Source organism: Betta splendens, chromosome 5 (assembly GCF_900634795.4).
Source record: "Betta splendens chromosome 5, fBetSpl5.4, whole genome shotgun sequence".
NCBI lineage: Eukaryota > Metazoa > Chordata > Actinopteri > Anabantiformes > Osphronemidae > Betta > Betta splendens.
Genome location: NC_040885.2, coordinates 18,811,584 through 18,834,083, shown reverse-complemented (window position 1 = coordinate 18,834,083; position 22,500 = coordinate 18,811,584). Strand labels below are relative to the sequence as shown.

The 22,500-nt window shown below is 51.3% G+C and overlaps 1 protein-coding gene across 4 annotated transcripts in view; it reads left to right on the top strand.

Annotated features, from left to right (window-relative positions):
• The window catches only part of grip2b (glutamate receptor interacting protein 2b), a 105,214-nt gene that overhangs the window by 26,160 nt on the left and 56,554 nt on the right, over positions 1–22,500 (top strand). For 2 of the 4 annotated variants that reach the window (XM_029151962.3, XM_029151958.3), the window contains exon 1: positions 15,773–16,194. The exons of the other annotated variants lie outside the window; for them this stretch is intronic. In XM_029151962.3, coding sequence (XP_029007795.1) covers positions 16,041–16,194 — 154 coding nt within the window. In that variant the 5' untranslated portion in view covers positions 15,773–16,040. Of the gene's footprint in view, positions 1–15,772; positions 16,195–22,500 lie in introns of those variants that run through there. 4 annotated transcript variants of the gene reach the window in all.

Here is a 22,500-nt window from a genome sequence, read left to right as displayed (position 1 = left end):
GAGGGAGGGGGAGCGGGAGGATGATCAGCATCACAAAGCAGCGCTGACAAATGGCCACGGAGGCGCAGGGAAACGCTCCAAAATTAAAAGCCAATTCATCAGCACAAATGGCTTTTTCCACCTCGCGCTCCGCAGCTTAAATGTCATGTGACCTTTTCTTCTCCACAACCTTAAACGGCTGCAGATTGAATGCGTGCGTTGCTTCGCCTGCAAAACAACGATTCACGAGTCAGACAGCGTGGACACCAGAAGCAGCGGTGGATGAAGCTCATCAGCACTGATGTGTTTACTGTCGCCTCCTTCTCTGCGCTGAAAACCATCATCGTCTCTGCTCCACCAGGACGTGAAGAACGACGCGCTGACGCGTCCACGAAGCAGCAAACGCAGGACGCCATGAATCCAGCGCCGGTTCCGACCACTGAACGGACCCTCACCGGGTCAGAAAGCGTTGAAGCCGCCACCGCTGGGCTTCAGTGACGCTTCTTCAACGCTGCTGCATCGATGCTGCAGCTTCGCGTCGCTGTTTTAACCAGTCGCTGAAACAGCTCAGGAGGAAATCCGTTCTCTCAATTGTTTTCCTGTGGGAACGGGCTCGTTGCTCAAACGCCGCGCCGCTGTTCCAGTCAGGAGTGTGAGGTACTTTCATTATTTAGAAAGTAATTTGGAGGCTACGAATGCAAATGGCCCTGAAGTGGCAGGTCATTACAGACACAGGCAGCCGGGACCAGGAGAAGCAGGAGACGTGAGCCTCAGACAGAGATCTGTGCAGAACCAGAACCAGCAGGAATGAGGAGGGGAGGAGGCTGAAGGCTCTCATTTAACCGCGCTGCGAGTCGCTTCCATAAAACACTGGCTGTGTCTGTCAGAGCCCAGGGCTGAGCTGTAGGTCACAGGGAGAATAGAGACGCAGCCGAGGGGACGGACGGACGGAGGGAGGGAGGGGCAGACGGGCAGAGAGACAGACAGACAGACAGACAGACAGACACACACACACACACACACACACACACACACACACACACACACACACAGACAGACAGACAGACAGACAGACAGACAGACACACACACACACACACACACACACACACACACACACACACACACACACACACAGACAGACAGACAGACACACACACACACACACACACACACACACACACACACACACACACACACACACACACACACACACACACACACACACAGACAGACAGACAGACACACACACACACACACACACACACACACACACACACACACACACACACACACACACACACACACACACACACACACACAGGAGCTCTGGGGACTACACATACAGTGATGTCTACACGGCTGTGAATGATTCTGTTGAGTAATAATTATTGTGGAACTCAGTCTGATACATTAGTATTTTATTAAGTCTTCCGCTCTGTTCATCCTCTTACACTGAATTTGTGGCTTCATCTGCGAAAACAGTGTCCAAGGCTTTTTGTCGTTGGAGCCTTGGTATCAGACGTGTTCTCGTGAAGCATCTAGTATGAAATGATCAAACAAATGCTGCTTCCTGCCCCTTCCTGCTTCTTCCTGATCCTTCCTACTGCTTCCTGCTTCCTGCTGCTTCTTCCTGCTTTCTCCTGTTGCTTCCTTCTTCCTCCTGCTACTTTCTGCTTCTTCCTGCTGCTGCCTGCTTCCTCCTGCTTCTCTCTGCTGCTTCCTGCTGCTTCCTGCTTCTTCCTGCCCCTTCCTGCTTCCTGCTGCTTCTTCCTGCTTCCTCCTGTTGCTTCCTGCTTCCTCCTGTTGCTTCCTGCTTCTTCCTGCTGCTTCCTCCTGCTGCTTCCTGCTTCCTCCTGTTGCTTCCTGCTTCCTCCTGCTTTCTCCCGCTTCCTCCTGCTTTCTCCTGCTTCCTCCTGCTTCCTCCTGCATCTTCCTGCTGCTTCCTCCTGCTGCTTCCTGCTTCCTCCTGTTGCTTCCTGCTTCTTCCTGCTTCCTCCTGCTTCTTCCTGCTTCTTCCTGCTTCCTCCTGCTTCTTCCTGCTTCCTCCTGCTTCTTCCTGCTTCTTCCTGCTTCTTCCTGCTTCCTCCTGCTGCTTCCTGCTTCCTCCTGTTGCTTCCTGCTTCTTCCTGCTTCTTCCTGCTTCCTCCTGCTTCTTCCTGCTTCTTCCTGCTTCTTCCTGCTTCCTCCTGTTGCTTCCTGCTTCTTCCTGCTTCCTCCTGCTTCTTCTTGCTTCTTCCTGCTGCTTCCTGCCTCGGACGTGCAGCTTCGTCGTGGAGCTGTGTTTCCAGGCCTCAGCTGAGAACGTGCTGAAATGAAGCAGAGGCCGAGCCATTATCAGAGCAGCGATGGCTGATCTGGAGCGCTGGTCCCTGGGTTCAGTAATGGATCTGTCTGCTGGGCAGCTTCAGCTCAGCTTTAGGGGTAGAATTAAAGATGTGTGACGTGTTTATGCCCACACTGATCCAGGCGACACTGAGCCCGTGAAGGAATTGATTTTCTGCTGTGCTCCTCTTTATCTCCCGTCTTGTTCCTCCTCTCGTTGCTCTTGTTCCCTGGTGCTGACTCCCGCTCCTCCTTTATCTCTGCCCTGAAGTCACCCCCTCGCTGTCCTTTATTACGCTTCCACATCTCTCTCTCTCCGCCTCCCTCCATCACAGTGTCGCTGACACATGCAGAACCAGTGAAGTGATGTGAGTCAAACTAAACTTTGGGCCGATGCTGATGAACGTGCAGCGTGACGCTCATCGTGCTTCTCTCTGCGTCTGATTCTGAGGTGTTTAAGCGCTCATTGTTGATAAACTCGTGTTGCTGCTGCAGCTTTAATTTCCTGCTTTCCTTCAACCTTGCGAGTGGATTTTGCTGAGTCGGCCTTCAGCTGTGAGCCTCTAATGGAGCCGGCAGAGTTGAAGCATGTCACCTGTCTGATAAGCTGCAGGCGCCAGCGGTGGCGCTTCATTTGTTCGTGGGAAGCTGCCTTTGAGAGCAACACTTCTCTCCATTTTTATAGCGTTGCTAATTGTTTAGTCTTAATGTGTTATTGATTATTCATTTAAAGGGGAAGTGTGCTCCGACGTCGTTAATGGGTAATAAACTCTACAGATAGACGTATTAGTGAGCAGATTCATTTCAGTTTATGTTCTTAGAAACACTATAAAATTATTACTATAAAAGACATGAATAGTTCATTTTGCTAATATGGTGCATGTGTAGAAGGTTGACGGTGGAGTCGCACTGACCTCTTTCGTACAGTAAACAGTATGAAACTGGGAGGATTGTGGCTTCGCTAAACGCTCTGACCTCAGAACTCGCAGCTCTGCTCCAACGGGTCAGAGCCACGGGGCCCGACTCCTCCGCTGACGTCACAGACGGCACATTGATTTCATCAAGCCTTTGTTTTTGTTCTTCTGGCATTTGGGTCTTTTTTCTCCTAAGAGTGGAGATGACAGGAAGTTAAAGGGGACGCAGACGTCCGTTCGGAGGTTTGTGCACACATCTCCCATTTAGCTTGAATTAATGTGGGTGGAGGCTGAAGCGTATGCGGCTCACTCCTCACCCTGTTTGAGGCTGGAGGCTACGTTCGACCCAGCGGTCGTGGGTGAAATGACGTCGTACGTGACAGATAAGACAAACAGAGCTGCATGAAACAAAAGGATAAATTAAAGATGTAAACCGCCGTCAGCTCTGTGATCGCTAATACGAGCTTTAATAGCATCAGGTTTGGAGCCCTGGACCCGGGTTTGATTGATGGAGGCCGTCTGTGTGAGACTGGGCTGAACCGGGCCGCTGCTGCTGATGCTGCTTCTTGCCTCAGGCCCGAGATCAGATCCTGTTTATCGTCTTTCAAGTTCAGCCTCTCACTGTTGCTAAAGTCTCTGCTGTTGCTAAACAAACCAAGCCACCGTTGCTCCGGCTGATTGCAATCAGACCTTCACGTGTTTGATGGATCTTGATAAAGTGTGTTGCGCGATGCAGGAAATCCACGTCCCTCAGTTCAACAGGGCTCATGCACAGAAACAAGCCGCGTGTATATGATGCTTGGTCATTTATGCGCTGTTTGGCTGTTTGGGGATGAAGGTGCATTCAGACTTTGGGATGAAGGTAAACATAGTCAGGCATCAATGTAATAAACACATTTAGCTTTTAGAATTGTTTCGATGTTGCCTGAGCAGCGGAGGCGACCTGTGACCTTTCTCTACGTTTTCCTGCCTTCTTCCTACAAATTAATTCCTCCATCAGCTCCATTTCAGTTCCATCAACTCTCCCTTTTAATTTCAGTCCTTGCGTTTTCATTTCACGTTGGAAGCAACACAAAGGCCGTGACTCACAAACTGTTATCGCGTCCTTTGTCTCGTTATCTGGAGGTTTCCTGTTTGTTTGGTGCTTGGGCCTCGTGTTTATTCTGGGCTCCGTTCTGGGGTTTGTTGTTTAACTGGAACTAATGATCAAGCTTCATTATTAATAAAGTCAGTTAAGGTGCATTGTGCTGACTGCAGTCTATACGGTAAATGTAAACGAGTACAGAGGTCCTCTTCACATCTTTCTCCTCCTGATTGAAGAGTAAGCCGTCCTACAGTAGCTCATCTCTGCAAAGTTACAGGGAAAAGTCCAGACTCCAGCCCGTCGATGAATGAGGTTGTGTTTGCAGTACAGCGACGTGACTGAACTGTGAATGTTCACTATGGATCAGGAAGCTGTTCTGGTTTCTGCTACAAGTTGTTTGTGTGCTTTTATTAAAAAACTGAAACCAGGAAATTGCTTTTCATGGTCAAAGGAAATGTTTTACCATTTATGACCCAGGGAATTAGGCGGTGGCGCTTTCATGCCCTCTACTCCGTCTCAAAGGGTTTGAAAAATCCAAACTCTGTGTTTTTCCATTGTTTCTTTCTTTTGAGTCCATTGTTTAAAATGTTTTATGCAGTTTTCTTGCAGGAGAATTTATTGTAGTCTTGTTCCTGTAAAGCAGGTTTCTATATATTTTATATAGAATGCATCTGTTGTTTAGTCACATTAAAGATAAGATGCATTCCATCAATCTTTGAGTTATAATTCATATGAATCTATGTTAAACCCAGTAGGTTTCAGTGCTTTGATAGTTTGACTTGTTTGGTTTTTTAAACCAAACAGAACCTCTAACTGCTGGAGCTTCCAGCGCTTTGGCGCCGGAGGCGGCGCTTTGGCGCCGGCGCCCGTTGACCGGCGTCCAAACAACTCTCCCGGCGGCGGCGGCGGCGGCGGCGGCTCGTGCTGGCTGTCGGTTGCTTCGAGCGTCTCCAGGCTCACTGTCTGTCTGACAGTGACCGAGTGCCTGGACGCGGCTCTGCCCCAGAACCTGAACCGCCTGCTTTTGTGAATGAACTGTGTGTGAGCCGGAACCGGTGGAGGGAGAGAAGACAAACACTGCTGGGCTGTCTGTAGCGTGTGTCTGTAGCGTGTCTGTAGCCTGTGTCTGTAGCGTGCCTGTAGCGTGTCTGTGGCGCGTCTGTAGCGTGTGTGTAGCGTTTGTCTGTAGCGTGGGTCTGTAGCGTGTCTGTAGCGTGCCTGTAGCGTGCCTGTAGCGTGTCTGTAGCGTGTCTGTAGCGTGTCTGTAGCGTGTCTGTTGCATGTGTCTGTAGCGTGTCTGTAGCGTGTGTCTGCAGCGTGTGTCTGTAGCGTGTCTGTAGCGTGTCTATAGCGTGTGTCTGTAGCGTGTGTCTGTAGCGTGTGTCTGTAGCGTGCCTGTAGCGTGCCTGTAGCGTGTCTGTAGCATGTCTGTAGCGTGGGTCTGTAGCGTGTCTGTAGCGTGTGTCTGCAGCGTGTGTCTGTAGCGTGTCTGTGGCGCGTCTGTAGCGTGTGTCTGTAGCGTGTGTCTGTAGCGTATCTGTAGCGCGTGTCTGTAGCGTGTGTCTGTAGCGTGTGTCTGTAGCGTGTCTGTGGCGCGTCTGTGGCGTGTGTCTGTAGCGTGTGTCTGTAGCGTGTGTCTGTAGCGTGTCTGTAGCGCGTGTCTGTAGCGCGTGTCTGTAGCGTGTGTCTGTAGCGTGTGTCTGTAGCGTGTCTGTAGCGTGTGTCTGTAGCGTGTCTGTAGCGTGTCTGTAGCGTGTCTGTAGCATGTGTCTGTAGCGTGTGTCTGTAGCGTGTGTCTGTAGCGTGTCTGTAGCGTGTGTCTGTAGCGTGTGTCTGTAGTGTGTCTGTAGCGTGTGTGTAGCGTTTGTCTGTAGCGTGGGTCTGTAGCGTGTCTGTAGCGTGCCTGTAGCGTGTGTCTGTAGTGTGTCTGTAGCGTGTGTGTAGCGTGTCTGTAGCGTGCCTGTAGCGTGCCTGTAGCGTGGGTCTGTAGCGTGTCTGTAGCGTGCCTGTAGCGTGCCTGTAGCGTGGGTCTGTAGCGTGTCTGTAGCGTGTGTGTAGCGTGTCTGTAGCGTGCCTGTAGCGTGCCTGTAGCGTGCCTGTAGCATGTCTGTAGCGTGCCTGTAGCGTGTCCGGAGCGTGTCCGGAGCCCAACGGGGTAAAGAAGAAACACTGTCTCTTCACACTGCATAGGAAATGTATGGACAGACACATCAAGTGTTCCAGCGTTTAGGCGGTTTCTCCAGTGCAGCAGCGTCACATTCAGTCAGGACTCACTAAATGCGACCTGTGATGACCTCATGCAGCCCAGTAACATTCAGGCCGGCTCCAATCTCCGATCCTGGCACACAGGAAGCTTTGTTTGGGCCGTGGAGGATGAGGAGACAAGCTCGCATGGTTTATGTGCTGAAAGGTCCAGAACGCTGACATTTCCTCTAAAGGTGAGAGCTCCAAACGAGCGCGACGGCCTGGAGCCACGGGGCTCTACTGAGTGTTCAGCACAGGCCTCGTTCTTCATGCTGCCCAATCAAAGGCCTGTCAGGTTCTACAGAACCACAACAGAACCCCAAACATCTGTAGAGACAGAACCTCCAGAGGTTTCAGCTGCTGAGGGAAACTGAACCTCCAGCGCTTCGCAGCCTCAGTAGCTTTAGAGGCCACTTACGACTACAGAGCAACACGTTCCCCACATTCAACCTGAGACGAGGAGCCTGGAACCTGGAGACGCGCCCCCGTCCTCTGACTCCCCTCGCCTGTATTTATTACACCGCTCACACCTGTTTCCTGTTTCTGATAGAAAGCAAACACATGAGTCCACTTACAATTCAAGCACCTGCAATAATGATGCTGACTAATGGAGTGAACAGCTTCCTGTGCACAGAGTGCTTCTCTCCAGGTTAATGAGGTGTGTGTGCGTGTGTGTGTGTCTGCGCATGTGTGTTTGTGCGTGTGTGTGTGTGTGTGTGTGCGTGCGTGTGTGTGTGTGTGCGTGTGTGTGTGTGTTTGTCTGCACATGTGTGTTTGTGCGTGTGTGTTTGTGTGTGTGCGTGTGTGTTTGTGTGTGTGTGTGTGCATGTGTGTTTGTCTGTGCATGTGTGTGTGTGTTTGTCTGTGCATGTGTGTGTGTGTTTGTCTGTGCATGTGTGTGCGAGTGTGTGTGTGCGTGTGTGTGTGTGTGTGTGTGTGTCTGTGCGTGTGTGTGTGTGTTTGTCTGTGCATGTGTGTGCGAGTGTGTGTGTGCGTGTGTGTGTGTGTGTGTGTGTGTCTGTGCGTGTGTGTGCGCGTGTTTGTGTGCGCGTGTGTGTGTGCGTGTGTGTGTGCGTGTGTGTGTGTGTCACGGGAAGCAAACTGTTTTAAGGCTGTGCATAACATGATATAAACATATTAAAGCTACTTTTGACCAGATTTCTTTAAGGAATGATGAAATTGTTGCTTGAAGAAACCTGATTCCCTTCACGGCTCCTCTTATCAAGGGACTGGTCAATCAAAGCCAGGGTTTGGATCAGCTCAGTTCTTCAGTTGGATGACTTTTCAATCATAGGGCTCCAGGTTGCACGTGTTCAGGGCCTCACCAGCGCACAGACAGGTGAAACGTGAAGACAGCGGCCTCGTACGTGTGTTCCTCTTTAATCTGAGTGTCTGAAGTGCTGCTTGCGTTGGTTCTGACTGTGTGTTCTGGGGTATTTGTCTGCTTTAAGTGGCTCTGGTCCATTAGTGAAGGCGTGTTTCGCTCTCAGGAGGATTGAGGACGGGTTTCCAGGCTCTCCATCAAACCCCAGGGAGCCAGGAGCACATGGAGTGCAGTTACTGCCTCAGGAAAAATGACAAAAGGTTAAAATCATAACTCTAGTCTGAAGGTAATGCTCTTAATGTTCCAGGTTTTCTCTTCGTTAGCGACAGCCTCATTACTTTGCTCTGGATTATTAATGACTGGCTGTGCTTCTCCCTGTAACTCTGTACAGGTTGAAGAAGGTACAGTAACAGATTTGAGTCATTAAATGGATGCAGCGCTGTTTTACAGGAGGAGTGAGAGGAGCAACATCCTGCTGCTACGAACTCCACATTGAGTGTAATTGAGTGTTGTCTCCAGTTGTTTGTCGGCTTCTCCTCCCGTCTCTGCAGCTCCGTTTCCCATTGTTTCTCCATTAGAAGAGCTGCGGCGCTGCTGCTGACGGCTCCACGGCCTGAATGTTAAAACGGGAGGATCGTTCATAAAGGAGCTCTAACGAAGATGAACTCTGACGATAATTAGGCCATGTTTAACCTTTAGAAACACAATTAGAAGGAAATATTCAGGATTGACTCCTGGTGTTTATGTTTGTTGGTGTAAATGTGGAAGATTTCTGAACTCATACAATCAGTGTTTCTCATTGAGTGCACAATTGAAACTTTTCCTGACAGAATCCTATTGTGAGAACACGGATTACAGCTATTGTCGCTAAAATTAATCACAACTATGAAGTGTTGCCATTGATGGTTTATATGAATAAAAACACAGTCTGGTCCTGGAAGATATGAGCAGGATGCTTGTGCTCCAGCCAAGTCTTCCTTCTGCTGATTCCTTTGGCTCCGCTGAGAATCAGGTTTGTCTCTGACGGAGGGAAGACGCGAAGACGTTCACTCCACATAATGCTACTAAGAAGAACATGACAACACCACAAGAGGGCACCACCTTCACACTCCATGTGAGCGAGGAGAGAGGAGGCGTGAGTGATGCAGGAGGAAGAAAAGAGGCGAAGGGGACGAAGGAGGAAGATGAATAAGGAGGCACAGGTACAGGTTAAATACGCAGTGAGAAACATGAGATGAACCATCACCACATTAAGGGAAGGAAAGAAATGCAGACAACAAACATTGACTTAATGCAAATGATTTGACCATTTCTATTCCCTCTGTTTATTTAAACTCAGACCAGGAGGAATGTGACACGTGTAGCGCAGAAAACACTTGTAACGAGACCAGAGCTCAACAAACCTAAAGTCCACAAATAAGCCACTGATTAGAAGTACAATTAATGAGTCACTGGTCGCTGGATGAAGCCATGAAGGCAGAATATCCACATCCAGGTAACGTCTTCCAGCAGGAAGCCGCAGTAACACAAACGGCCACCAGGGGGCGCTGTGCCGCTGGTGAGGAGACTTCAGACCAACGGAATGAAATAAAAACCCAACTTGCTGATGTAGTCTTTTGGACTCTACCGTTTGTTTTAGTCCAAGTTCAGCCGCTCTCTCAGCAACAGTGAGCTCAGTTCTGCTCTTTGCCACCAGACGCCCCCAGTCAACGCCGGGCAGGTCATCGAGCAGCTCTGCAGATGCTCACTAAATACTGGATGTTTCATCAAAAGAGGTTCGGAAAGAAAGGTTAAAATTATCATATATATTTACTTTACTTTATCCTTCCTGTAACGGCTTCTATATGAGCCAGGCTCTAACGAGCTAAAAAGTCTGGTTTCCATTAAAAATATACAAACATTCTCCTTCATGAACTTCTTGGTTCTGGATCGGGCCGTATTCTAGAAATGCGGGGCCCAGTTGGAATTGTGGATTCTCTCCCTCATGGATTGAGGTAATCGTCGCACAGCAGGAGTTGCTTCTGAAGCCACTTTGTAGCTGAGCTCAATCACGAGCGGCAGCGAAGGGAGATGTGAGCGAACGCAGGCCTGTGTGCATGCGAGCTCAGGAGACGCAGCGCAAACCAGGACCCGGCGTGTGATCTCCATCTCCACGGGGCGGCGGACGGGCCACAGCCTATTAGGAGATGCGCCCCAGGACGGCGAGTCGATCACAGAGTCAGCTGGAGTTTGCTCAAAGCAGTTAGAACGAGACAGAAGCCGACGACGCAGAGGAGGAGGACTGGAGCAGACGATCTAGATAAGATGTCAGAGCACTGGAGGAGGATGCGTCTAACTGACTAACTGGTGCTGCAGTCGCAGTAAAGAGCTGGTTCTGAAGCCTTCGTTCATTTTGAAGATGGCATCAGAACAAGTAATAGGAGAATCATTGACTCGGACTTTAGGTGAAGGAGTCCTAATAAACTGGCTCCACATGCGCCTGTGACTTTGCTTCATCAGAATGGACATGTTACCAAGCGTAATGCCCCTTAGCATAACACACACAGACACACACACACAGACACGCACACACCTAAACACCCCAAGTCCTTAAGTCATTGTGTTAATTAATTAGCCTGTACAACAGCCCAGCGTGGAGTTAATTAGAAAGTCTGCCTCCTCCTGCAAACCTCACAGATATCAGTGCCTCCTCAGGCCACGTTCAGCCCCTAACACACACACACACACACACACGCACGCAGGCACGCACGCACGCACGCAGGCACGCATGCACGCATGCACGCATGCACGCACGCACGCACGCACGCACGCACGCACGCACGCACGCACGCACGCACGCACACTGAATGAATAATACATAGAAATCTTTGCATTGGGACCTTGTTATATAATTGTGTATTTTTCCTTTTTGATCACACTGAACCTGAACCAAATCATGTGAATGGACAAAGAAGCTTCTGCATAATAGTAGTTGCAACTATATAGATGCTAGAAGCAGTAGGAGAGAGTGACACCAGATGAGGGGGACAGAAACATGCAGAGTAACGGACGAGAGCGACGGAAAAAGAGTTGGCATTAAGGCACGCGTGAGTTCGAACAATGAACACTGTAATATTTCAGCCCAGAGCTGATGACTCTGGCAGCGAGGAACCGTGAAGCTGGCAGCAGAAGTGCCTCTGTATATTTTTAGCAGGTTATTATGAGAGTGGAAATGAAGCAGCTGCCGGTCGCACAGGGGCCGTAAACAAATACAGTAGGTGTTAATGTGTTGCTCATGCTCATTCATGGAGAAGCTCTGCTGACAAACGTCCATCACCAGCAGGAAAACGTGGACTTTCTGCAACACGCCACAAACGAAGCAGAACAATTAGCTGTGGGACCAAGAAGCGCTTCCTTCAGCTCCCGTCCAGTGCTGAGTCACGCAGACGGGTCACGCAGGCGAGTCAGTGTCACGCAGGCAGGTCAGTGTCACGCAGACGAGTCATGCAGACGAGTCATGCAGGCGGGTCACGCAGGCGGGTCAGTGTCACGCTGACGGGTCACACAGGCGGGTCAGTGTCACGCAGACGGGTCACGCAGACAAGTCACGCAGACGAGTCAGTGTCACACAGGCGGGTCAGTGTCACGCAGACGAGTCATGCAGACGGGTCACACAGGCGGGTCAGTGTCACGCTGACGAGTCATGCAGACGGGTCACGCAGACGGGTCACACAGGCGGGTCAGTGTCACGCAGACGAGTCATGCAGACGGGTCACACAGGCGGGTCAGTGTCACGCTGACGGGTCACGCAGGCGGGTCAAGCAGTCGGGTCACGCAGTCAGGTCACGCAGGCGGGTCAGTGTCACGCAGACGAGTCATGCAGACGGGTCACACAGGCGGGTCAGTGTCACGCTGACGAGTCATGCAGACGGGTCACGCAGACGGGTCACACAGGCGGGTCAGTGTCACGCAGACGAGTCATGCAGACGGGTCACACAGGCGGGTCAGTGTCACGCTGACGGGTCACGCAGGCGGGTCAAGCAGTCGGGTCACGCAGTCAGGTCACGCAGGCGGGTCAGTGTCACGCTGACTCGCCCTGACACTGAGCTCATCCACTCATTAGACTTAATCCATGTATTTGCACTGCAGCTGTGACAGACAGCGGTATCTGTGCTGCACACACACCTCTGCTCGCCTGCGACCCACTTTACTCCGTCTGCTCCGCTGACACGCTGCTGTTGCCCGTGGCAACGCATGGCTACATGCGTGTAAACTGTCTGTGCTGCTGATGAAGCAAGTTGCAACGTTTTTGTGCACTGGAAGTTGTGTTCAGTGAAAGTTCCTTTGTTGATATGCATTTATGCGTGAATGATGTTTCTGTTTCCCATTAGAGAGAATTAGCTTGTGTTTGCCTCAGAGAAGCTCCAGAGCTTCAGTGCGTGAGCAAAACAAACAGCGCTAACACAACGAGCTGCTGCACCTCCAGCAGCCACACCAGCGCGTGGAGACGCAGATGCTGCTGCAGAGGGAGCTGCGTTTGCTGGCGACGCAGCAGCTGAGGTGAACGCTGACGCCCGAGGCTCCGCTGCTGCCTGTGTTCTTTAACCCTACGATTCAAACACGGCTCTTTGCAAGCGCACGTAAACAACAGGAGGAGAGTCTGAGTCATGGGAGGTTAAACGACACGAGGCTGAGATGTTCTCATCCCATTTCAAACTCTGCATCACCGACACTTGACTGTGATACTGTACGTGAGGCTCCACTGTGCTTCATGCAAATGAGGCTAAGCTGCAAAGAGCTGAATGTATCATAGTGCAGAAACATTAATGGCTGAAGCAGCATGTTCAGCGTAACATATAATCTCTGTCGCTTCCTTCCACTTCCTTCCAATCCTCCTGGAATTACTGCTTCCTTCATATATGGTAACTATGTACAGTAACAGCATGAGCTAGAATTCATCCACCACTTCTGCATCGTATCAGAGCATCAGCATCTACATGTAAAGCAGAGTCCAAATCAGCTGATCCTGTCGCTCCGCAGAACCTCCTTTCCTGCAGGATCCATTAAAACACTCTTTTAAAATTAACGTCAGATGAAGCTGCAATAGAGGAAGGAGCACGATGTAAAATGAATCATGAACCACTGGGGCAGTTTATCTGTGTGTAAGAGAGCGACAGGTTCAGCTGCAAAGATTAATAGAACGTGAATGAATCAATGAAGGAATGTCTGCCTATAGAGACTGAGCATCGGATGAGAAGGAGCACAGGGGGAGCCGGTACCGTGAACTATATCACCATCAAACAGGAAGTGAGAATGGAGCCTAACGTCTTGGACCGACACAGTCAGTCACTCACAGCAGGAAGCAGAGGTTCAGCTCCAGTCACTTGTGTTGTTGTTTCGTGCCTGAGGAAACCTTTTTCCTCCAGCTGCTCAGCATCACATCCCACCTGTTACACTTAGATCTGCCTGATGAACGCGACCGGGGGCAGAAAAACGGGCCGAGGACGGCGTGGGAGCGGCGGCTTTCGTTGCTGTCCAGAGGCTCAGCTCCACTCAATGACGCCGCTGCGTCTGTGGCCGTGTGGGTGTGGGAGGCTTTGGTTGCTGGGCAGGGCCCAGTTCTGGTCCGGTCTCACTCAACCAGATGTAGAATCACTCGCGTCGCGTGTTGGTGAGTTTAGAGTCGTGAGCCTGTTTTCCTTTGCTGTTTCACCAGGAGGCTGCTTTGATGAGCGCCTCCAGAAGCTCTGCACTGAATTCTGCTCAGGTTCAGATTCATCCTCCAGTGGAATCTGCTTCATATTCATTTCATGTGACAAAGGCAGCGTTCATTTCTCTTCTTTCAGACCTCATTGTTTCACCTGAATCTGTGTCCCTGACTTCATCAGTGTCTATGACTCAGCATCGCGTGTGTGTGGGAGGACGTAATGAATCACATGACGGACATTGATGCTCTGATTGTTCGGACTGTCTCGTTTTATGGAGAGCGTCTGGCTCCAGAAGAGAATCCCACCGCGCTGCTCATGTTCCCTGTGTTCATCTCACCCAGGTTGTGTATGTGTGTGTGTGTGTGTGTGTGTGTGTGTGTGTGTGTGTGTGTGTGTGTGTGTGTGTGTGTGTGCGTGTGTGTGTGTGTGTGTATGTGTGTGTGTGTGTGTGTGCGTGTGTGTGTGTGTGTGTCCACATCTGCAAACTTGAATTCACTGAAGTTGAACTGCAGTGATTAATTCACACCCCCACGATGAGACTGTTTCATAACCGGTTCATGTAAAGTAGCAGTGACGCACACATGCAGTGTATTTATCTGGTTATGAAACTTTAAAAACCCTCCTGGCTTTGAAAAACTCTTGTAAACGAATTAAAGTCTGGCTGCAGAGTCTGTGGGAGCGAACAAGTGTTTTCAAACTTCAGCTGAGCTTCACAGGACGCTTCATCATTCCTCCAAACCGACCTGAGTCACCTCCTGTCAACAACTGTGTATTTCACCAATTTCAGTGCTTTGTTGGACATTAGCTCCTCGACTGCTTCACCCCGAAGGAAAAAAATGCAGAAAGTCACTCATTCCCCTTGTGTTTGTTCCAGTAATTGATGTAAATAATGGTGAATTGCTCCTAACGAGCTAATGCCAAATCACAATTAAAACTCACTTTAAGTCAAATGATCGTCATTGACAGACTGAGCGTTTGTTCTGTTCTGTTCTGTTCACTCATAATGTGCTGCAGCCGTCAGGAGAAACAAGTGGTTTAAGGTGTCGGAATCCGCTGACGGAGCCGAATGCTGAATCGAGTCTATTTCTGTCTTCCTAACTCTTGCAGAGTCTAATACTTTGAAAGTTGTTCTGCTGTGAGCTGAGGACAGTCTGCCAGTCGGCAGCTGATCTGCTTTTTAAACTCCTTCACTTGGGTTCTTTGCGTGAGGCTTAGTTTGTGCATAGAGGTACGCTGGAAGTTAGGTTCCAAGGTTTTAAGGGAGCGTTTCATTACGGCACCTTTTATTTATCACTCGGACTAAGGACAGGACCCCAGTAATCTTCATGAGGCGACTTTTAATTTTCTGCCAGCAATCAATTTTTCCAGGTGTTAGAGTTTTCAAAGAGAGAAAACTTCACTGCAGGATCAAACCGCCGGTATGGATCGACACGGGTCAGTGATTAAAAGCATGTCCTAAGCCCCCAGAGGAGTTTTCATTATAGCTCCCTGGGGTTCACACCCTGAGCAGCGGATGTGTGAGTTGGTGAGCAATCAGAAAAGGCTGCTAGAGTGTGTGCAATAAAGGGTTTATACGTTCAATTTGTGTGTGAGAGCTGAGCCCAAATGTCCACAGTGTGTGTGTGTGTGTGTGTGTGTGTGTGTGTGTGTGTGTGTGTGTGTGTGTGTGTGTGTGTGTGTGTGTGTGTGTGACCTCTCCTACAGCAGAGATGATGAGCTTATTATGGAGAGTCACGGAACAGAGATTAAAGAGAAGTGACGGGAACAAGCAGAGAGATGGAAGTGGCAGAAGAGGAGAAATGAGAGGAAGATGAATGGAGAGACAGGATGAGGGGGGGACGGAGTGGGTGGGGTGAGATGGGGGTGATAAGTGGAGGAGAGGAGGATGGATTAGGGTCAAGGAGCAAGAGAGAGAGAGAGGGGGTTGGAAGGAGGTGCAGGAAAGGGATGAAAGGGGTGCGATGGGGTGAGACGCAGATCGATTAAAGAAGTTGGCTGTTGTGGAAAGTGCAGAAGTGTGAGGGAGATAATGAAGCGTAGAACTGCAGAGGAACCAGGAGCTCCGTGCTGAGTCGCTGCCGCAAATCGTGCCTCATTTTCCTCCACTGGCTGTGAGTTTTGAAGGTTGATTCCAGGGGGTGAGTGGAGGGGGAGGGATGGGAGCACTGGGGCTGCCCAAAGAGAGAGAGGCGCAGACCGGAGGGGGAGGAAGCGCTGCCTCCCCCGTCCGCCCTCCACTCGCGCCTCCTCTGCCTCTCTCCTCACGTTCCTCTGTTGACTGGATGCTCTGAGCTGAAGGGAAAAAGAATGAGATAGAACACGAGGAGCAAAATGGCCGAGGTGTTTCTGGGACTGAACCTGAGCAACTAAGTGCTGCGTCGCGAAACGGAGGAGAAACAGGCAGGAGGAAGGAGGTAGAAAAGAGAGAAAAGGAGGGAGGGAAAAGTTAGGAGGCGACAACAGGAGCGAAGCTCGGCATCAGACATGGACAAAGTGGAGCGAGTGATGAAGATGGTGAAGAGGATGTCGCCGAGGAAGAAGAGGAGGGAAGGTGGAGGAAGAGGGGGAGGACCGGGAGAACTGGAGAGCCCGGACACGCTGTGCGACGAACTGTGTCGCTTCAGCCTCTGCATCAGCGGTGAGGCCACGAGTGGAGAGAAGCCACGCAGCCGTTGTCTGTGGTTTGTCTGTTGTTTGTTTGTTGTTTGTCTGTCTGGTGTCTGTTTGTCTGGTGTTTGTTTGTTTGTCTGTTGTCTGTTTGTTGTTTGTTTGTTTGTTTGTCTGTTGTTTGTTTGTCTGTTGTTTGTTTGCATTGACTTTCACAGACACTTGTTGCGATGCTTCGCATTTCTGGGCATGAACCTACTGTTGTGTGTGTTTTTTGCTGTGCTCTTCGTCATTCTGCACCAGTCACACATTTAGTGTTTTTCTACTGGTTTGACTTCAGGGAACTGTGTGAGTCACTTGAGTCACTACCAAACGATGCTGCGGCGTCCGGTCGCTTCCTTCCTGCTCGTAGTGACATTCGAGCTTCTGTGCGTATCGTATCATAGTCTTTAGACTCTTTGTGTCGCTGTGTTCGAGTTCAGGCATCATCATGATAAGTGTTGAGGTAAAAACTGGCTCAGATGAGGAGCCTGAGACGTTCTGGTTTGTTCTGAAGGGGAAGTTCAGCTCTGAGTTTGACCTAATTAGCCGGCGCTAGCGTCTAATTAGCGCAGAGCTGCTTGTTGAGGCTTAAATACTTTGTTAGGACCTCATGTTCTTCAAAGAGGGTTCAGACGTTTGGGGGAGGGTTATTCTCCTTTACTCGCTTTGACTGTAAACAGCTCGTTGAAAAACATGAGAGAAAGCAGCAGAAAATGTATTTAGAAAAGTACAAAGCCATAAATAAATGGCAGCAGTGTGAGCGAGGAACGGCGCCTGTTTTCCTCCCGCTCTGAAAAGCCTTTCATCAAACAACCTTTCCAATCACTCAGCAGAAACGGCAGAAGCTGCACTTCAAACAGCATCGAACCACAGAGAAGCACACGTTCCGCTGAAGGCGGAGAGAGGCCACTTTGCAAACAGGACTCAGTCAATGCAAACATCCGGGTTCTGCCTCAGAACCACGGAACCACAGACCGTCAGAGGGTCCGTCAGAACGAGGTCCCACCTCCTGATCCCAGAACCAGAACACAGCTAAAACCGAGACCCACAGGGGTCACTTCATTAGTTCATGAGGACCAGAACCGGTGCCGGTCCAGTGTCAGTGGGCGACCGGTTCAGTACGTGACCCAGAACAGAGACCACCAGGACACAACAGGCCCCAAAGCAGGAAGCAGGTCCGAACCAGACGCCTTCACTGTTAAACGAGAAGGACGCTTATGGTGCCTGTAACGAAGCACCGGGCGGTTCTGGTTCTGTATCAGACAAAGGTTCCTCTTGGTTTCACATCCAGCACTTTGGGCGTGTGGGTTTTTCTTAAAGATAAATTTACCCGAGGCGGAGCCTCTGCTTTATTTTGATCTCATATCTGCATGTTGTAATTGGGCCACACTCAGTAAAAGCTCAGCTCCACAGCATCCAAAGGTTTAAAGCACCGTGGGTCACCTTCAGGAGCTGGAGACGCTCCGACAGCAGACGGCACCTCAGCCTTCCTCAGCGTTCCTCAGCGTTCCTCAACGTTCCTCAGTGTTCCTCAACGTTCCTCAATGTTCCTCAGCGTTCCTCAACGTTCCTCAACGTTCCTCAGCGTTCCTCAATGTTCCTCAGCGTTCCTCAGCGTTCCTCAATGTTCCTCAGTGTTCCTCAACGTTCCTTAATGTTCCTCAGCGTTCCTCAACGTTCCTCAGTGTTCCTCAACGTTCCTCAATGTTCCTCAGCGTTCCTCAACGTTCCTCAGTGTTCCACAACGTTCCTCAATGTTCCTCAGCGTTCCTCAACGTTCCTCAATGTTCCTCAGCGTTCCTCAACGTTCCTCAGCGTTCCTCAATGTTCCTCAGCGTTCCTCAACGTTCCTCAATGTTCCTCAGCGTTCCTCAGTGTTCCTCAACGTTCCTCAGTGTTCCTCAACGTCCCTCAATGTTCCTCAGCGTTCCTCAACGTCCCTCAACGTCCCTCAACGTTCCTCAATGTTCCTCACTGTTCCTCAGCGTTCCTTAACGTCCCTCAGCATTCCTCAGCGTTACTGAACATTCCCGCATCAGGAACCAGAAGCGCTGTTGTTTAGGGCTCTGCTTAAACCACGTACAGACGGCTCTAATTGTTGCTTTTCTCCGTGTTTTGATGAATCTTTCGCCTTTCATTTGTTGTTGTTGTGTCTGGCAGCAGCAGGAAATTCACACTGACAGATTATTATTAACCACACGACACACACTCGTCAGCGGGTGATGCTCATTCTGACCGTTTCAGCTTTTGTTAAAATAATGAACCTGCAGGTGAGTCTGGGAATCACTTTGCAAACGCTGCGGCCGAACACAAAGGAAATGCGTTTCTCGGCTTGTTTACATCAGCTGAAGAGGCTGAAAGCCTGTTATGTGGGAAAATGGGGAATGAGCCTGTGGAGAGCAGCTCACAAAGTCTGAGAGGCCGAACGGCTTCCACATCACGAAGCGTCTGACGTGATGTCAGGCGCTCAGCAGAGACGGATGAAGCTCATCACAGGAAGCAGAGGATGAACATCAGCGCCCACTGGGCCGGTCCCGAAGCGCCATTTACAGCTGGGCCTGAACGATGGGCCCGGTCCGTGTGAAGGCGATGTGAGAGGCTCAGCATTAGCGCCAGCGCTAACGTGAGCACCAGTGTTCAGCGTTAGCGTCGGCGTTAGCGTCGGCGTTAGCGTCGGCGTTAGCGCCGGCGTTAGCGCCACCGTCCACACGTTCTCATTCCTGACGACCTGCCGCTCAGCAGGCTGCAGAACCAAGCGCGGGCTCAGAGCCGGAGCCTCTGAACTCCTCTCCTCTGAGTGAGGACGAGGCTTTGAAGCGGCCTCCTGCTGAATGGATCCTCCTGCGGCCGAGCTGTCGACGCTCCGTTTGACGTGGACGCGTGGCTCAGTCTGCGATCTGTGGCAGCATCTCAGTGTTTGTGGAGCTGATAGTGTCTCAGAGGTTCTGAATTAGACTCTGCCTGTGGATATCAGATCTGATGACTGCGTGTGTGTTTAGCAGCTAAATTTAGGAGTTAAATCGTGCTTTTCTTTCCTTTTCTCTCATCTCTCCGCCTCCAGCGCTCTCTCTCCATCTCCTCCGCTGGTCGCGTCTTCGCTCTCTCTCTAAAGGGGTGGTATTACAGCGTGGTGTAGGTGGAAGCTTCATTCCTTCCTCTGCAGCTCCACATGTCACATGTCCTCGCACTGATTCTTGCTTTATTAATATTATATTAAAAAATGTAGCTGTGTGTTGGTCGCTAATTACAATTAATTAATCACAGGAAGCTTTCAGTCCGTTCTGTATAGTTCTTTCTTAACAACAACAACAACAACAGCAACAACAACAACAACAACAACAACAACAACAACAACAACAACAACAACAACAACACTCAGTTCCTGTTTCATATTTAGCTTCTTCCTCCACCAGCGCATTCTGTTGACTGTTCAGCAGCTCCACTCTAATGTTTGAGTCACAAATGTTGCAAATGAGGACAAACTCCTTTAAAGTTTATTGTTAAACAATGAAACAGAGAAACTCTACCCAGCGGGCACACAACCGACCTTCAGCGTTAAATATGGTTGAAACACTGTCAGTCGACGTGGTAACATTGATAATCGCCCATAAATCAGCATAAACGTATCGTTGACGACTGACCAAAATACTGATTTCACCCTTCAAAATCAAACTATAATCCAGTGGTTATTCAACCATATTCATAATGTTGCCTCAGCGTTGCCTCAGCGCTGAAATGCCTGCGGGGTGTGTTCAGACTCTGCTGCTGCCCTGAACGCATCCCAGCATGTTGGTGTGTAAATGAACCCTGACGTCTCCTTCTGTTGGAGCGGTTTGGGTTTTGGAGCAGTTTCTGGGTCGGTGCTGGAGCCGTGTGGAGGTCGGTCCCGCTGACTCAGCAGCTCCATCTCCATAGATGGAACTTAATTTGATCACTGACCATCATGAGGAGACGTGAGATCGCTTCTCCTCCTGCGGGAGCTGATGGAGCTGAGCCTCCAGCCTCACTTTGCTGTAATCGCTGGGAGAGAAACCCGCCTGACCTGGAGCTGCTGATGACTGGGGCTGAAGGCAGCTCCGTAAATCACACACGCTCCCGTTCAGCTGGAGGCCGCCGTCTGCCCTCGCTCGCCCTCGGCTCCTCGGCCTCTCTCTCCATCAGCTGTCACTCATCTTGACGAGCTGTCCTTCGTGAACCGGCGCTACCTGACACAGGAGAGGTGGACGGGACAGTCAGACGACACAACACCGACTGTAGCACAGCTCCAATTACTGCTCACACCAGCTTCACCATTTGTCATTAAATAATGGCTCAACAGACGCAGATTAATAATGAAGAGGGCGGAGACGCTGGTTCTGCCTCCGTCAGACGTGAACATTCACATGCAGTTAGTGGCACACACTGGTTTTATGTAACGAACTCACACACAGTGGAGAGAGAGTCTATGAAGACAGAGGCGCAGATCAGTGAATGCAGAGGAGACGGGAAGCGCTGGATTCAGGGACGCAGACTTTCTGTTCCCACCTTGATGTAGAGGGAAAGAACGCTGTCAAAGGCTCCGCTGCAGCGCAGGAGAGAACGACGGAGTCATGGAAAAAAGCTCCCCTTCTCTGGCTGCTTCTTGCTCTTGATGCTATTTGGAGCATGAGGAGCATGGTGTGTTGTTAGAGTCCTTACATCTGCTGCTGCTGTCATTGGCAGAAGTTCAGCCTTCACAGCGTCGCCGGCTGAGCTGGTTTTAGATTAGACAGCGTTTTGGTTTTTATTCACTAGACTTGCAGCAGCAGCAGCGCTCCATGTTCTGCAGGGACAGGACCAGGACGGAGCATCCACCGTGTGACGATCATGATGGTGATGATGAAGGTGACTGTGGAGGCCTGTCTCTATTATTGGTTGTTGGTTGATAAATCTTTCATACGTCTGGTCACTGTGGGACATTGGTGACACTGAGGAATGTGCTCATGTGTAATTCATTCGGTTTTGACATTCTTCAAGAATTGAAAGGTTTTCACCTTTTACCATATTTGATCTTGTGAAGAAGCCGTTCTGTGGAAGGAGCTGGTAAACTCTCACTGCCGGCTGCTGATCAAAGTCGGGTGAAATGAAGTGGTGCAGCCTGAATTCCTAAGGAGCAGCCTGACTTTCCAGCGTTCCAGGCTAAATATTACAGGGAGGTGGATGAAGTCTCCAACGTTTGCCTTCAGGTGCCATCACACTGACGGGAAGCGGCGTCCAGGAAGCGGCGTCCAGGAAGCGGCGTCCAGGAAGCGGCGCCGGCGTCCAGGAAGCGGCGCCGGCGTCCAGGAAGCGGCGTCCAGGAAGCGGCGTCCAGGAAGCGGCGTCCAGGAAACGGCGTCCAGGAAGCGGCGCTGGCGTCCAGGAAGCGGCGTCCAGGAAACGGCGTCCAGGAAGCGGCGCCGGCGTCCAGGAAGCGACGTCCAGGAAGCGGCGTCCAGGAAGCGGCGCTGGAGTCCAGGAAGCGGCGTCCAGGAAACGGCGTCCAGGAAGCGGCGCCGGCGTCCAGGAAGCGGCGTCCAGGAAGCGGCGTCCAGGAAGCGGCGTCCAGGAAGCGGCGTCCAGGAAGCGGCGTCCAGGAAGCGGCGCCGGCGTCCAGGAAGCGGCGCCGGCGTCCAGGAAGCGGCGTCCAGGAAGCGGCGTCCAGGAAGCGGCGTCCAGGAAGCGGCGCCGGCGTCCAGGAAGCGGCGTCCAGGAAGCGACGTCCAGGAAGCGGCGTCCAGGAAGCGGCGCTGGCGTCCAGGCAGCGACGTCCAGGAAGCGGCGTCCAGGAAGCGGCGCTGGCGTCCAGGAAGCGGCGTCCAGGAAGCGGCGCCGGCGTCCAGGCAGCGACGTCCAGGAAGCGGCGTCCAGGAAGCGGTGTCCAGGAAGCGGCGTCCAGGAAGCGGTGTCCAGGAAGCGGCGCCGGCGTCCAGGCAGCGACGTCCAGGAAGCGGCGTCCAGGAAGCGGCGTCCAGGAAGCGGTGTCCAGGAAGCGGCGTCCAGGAAGCGGCGTCCAGGAAGCGGCGTCCAGGAAGCGGCCGAGCAGGCAGCTGCTGAAGTCTCCAACGTTTGCCTTCAGGTGCCATCACACTGACGGGAAGCGGCGTCCAGGAAGCGGCGCTGGCGTCCAGGAAGCGGCGTCCAGGAAGCGGCGTCCAGGAAGCGACGCCTGCGTCCAGGAAGCGGCGTCCAGGAAGCGACGCCTGCGTCCAGGAAGCGGTGTCCAGGAAGCGGCGCTGGCGTCCAGGAAGCGGCGTCCAGGAAGCGGCGTCCAGGAAGCGGCCGAGCAGGGAGCTGC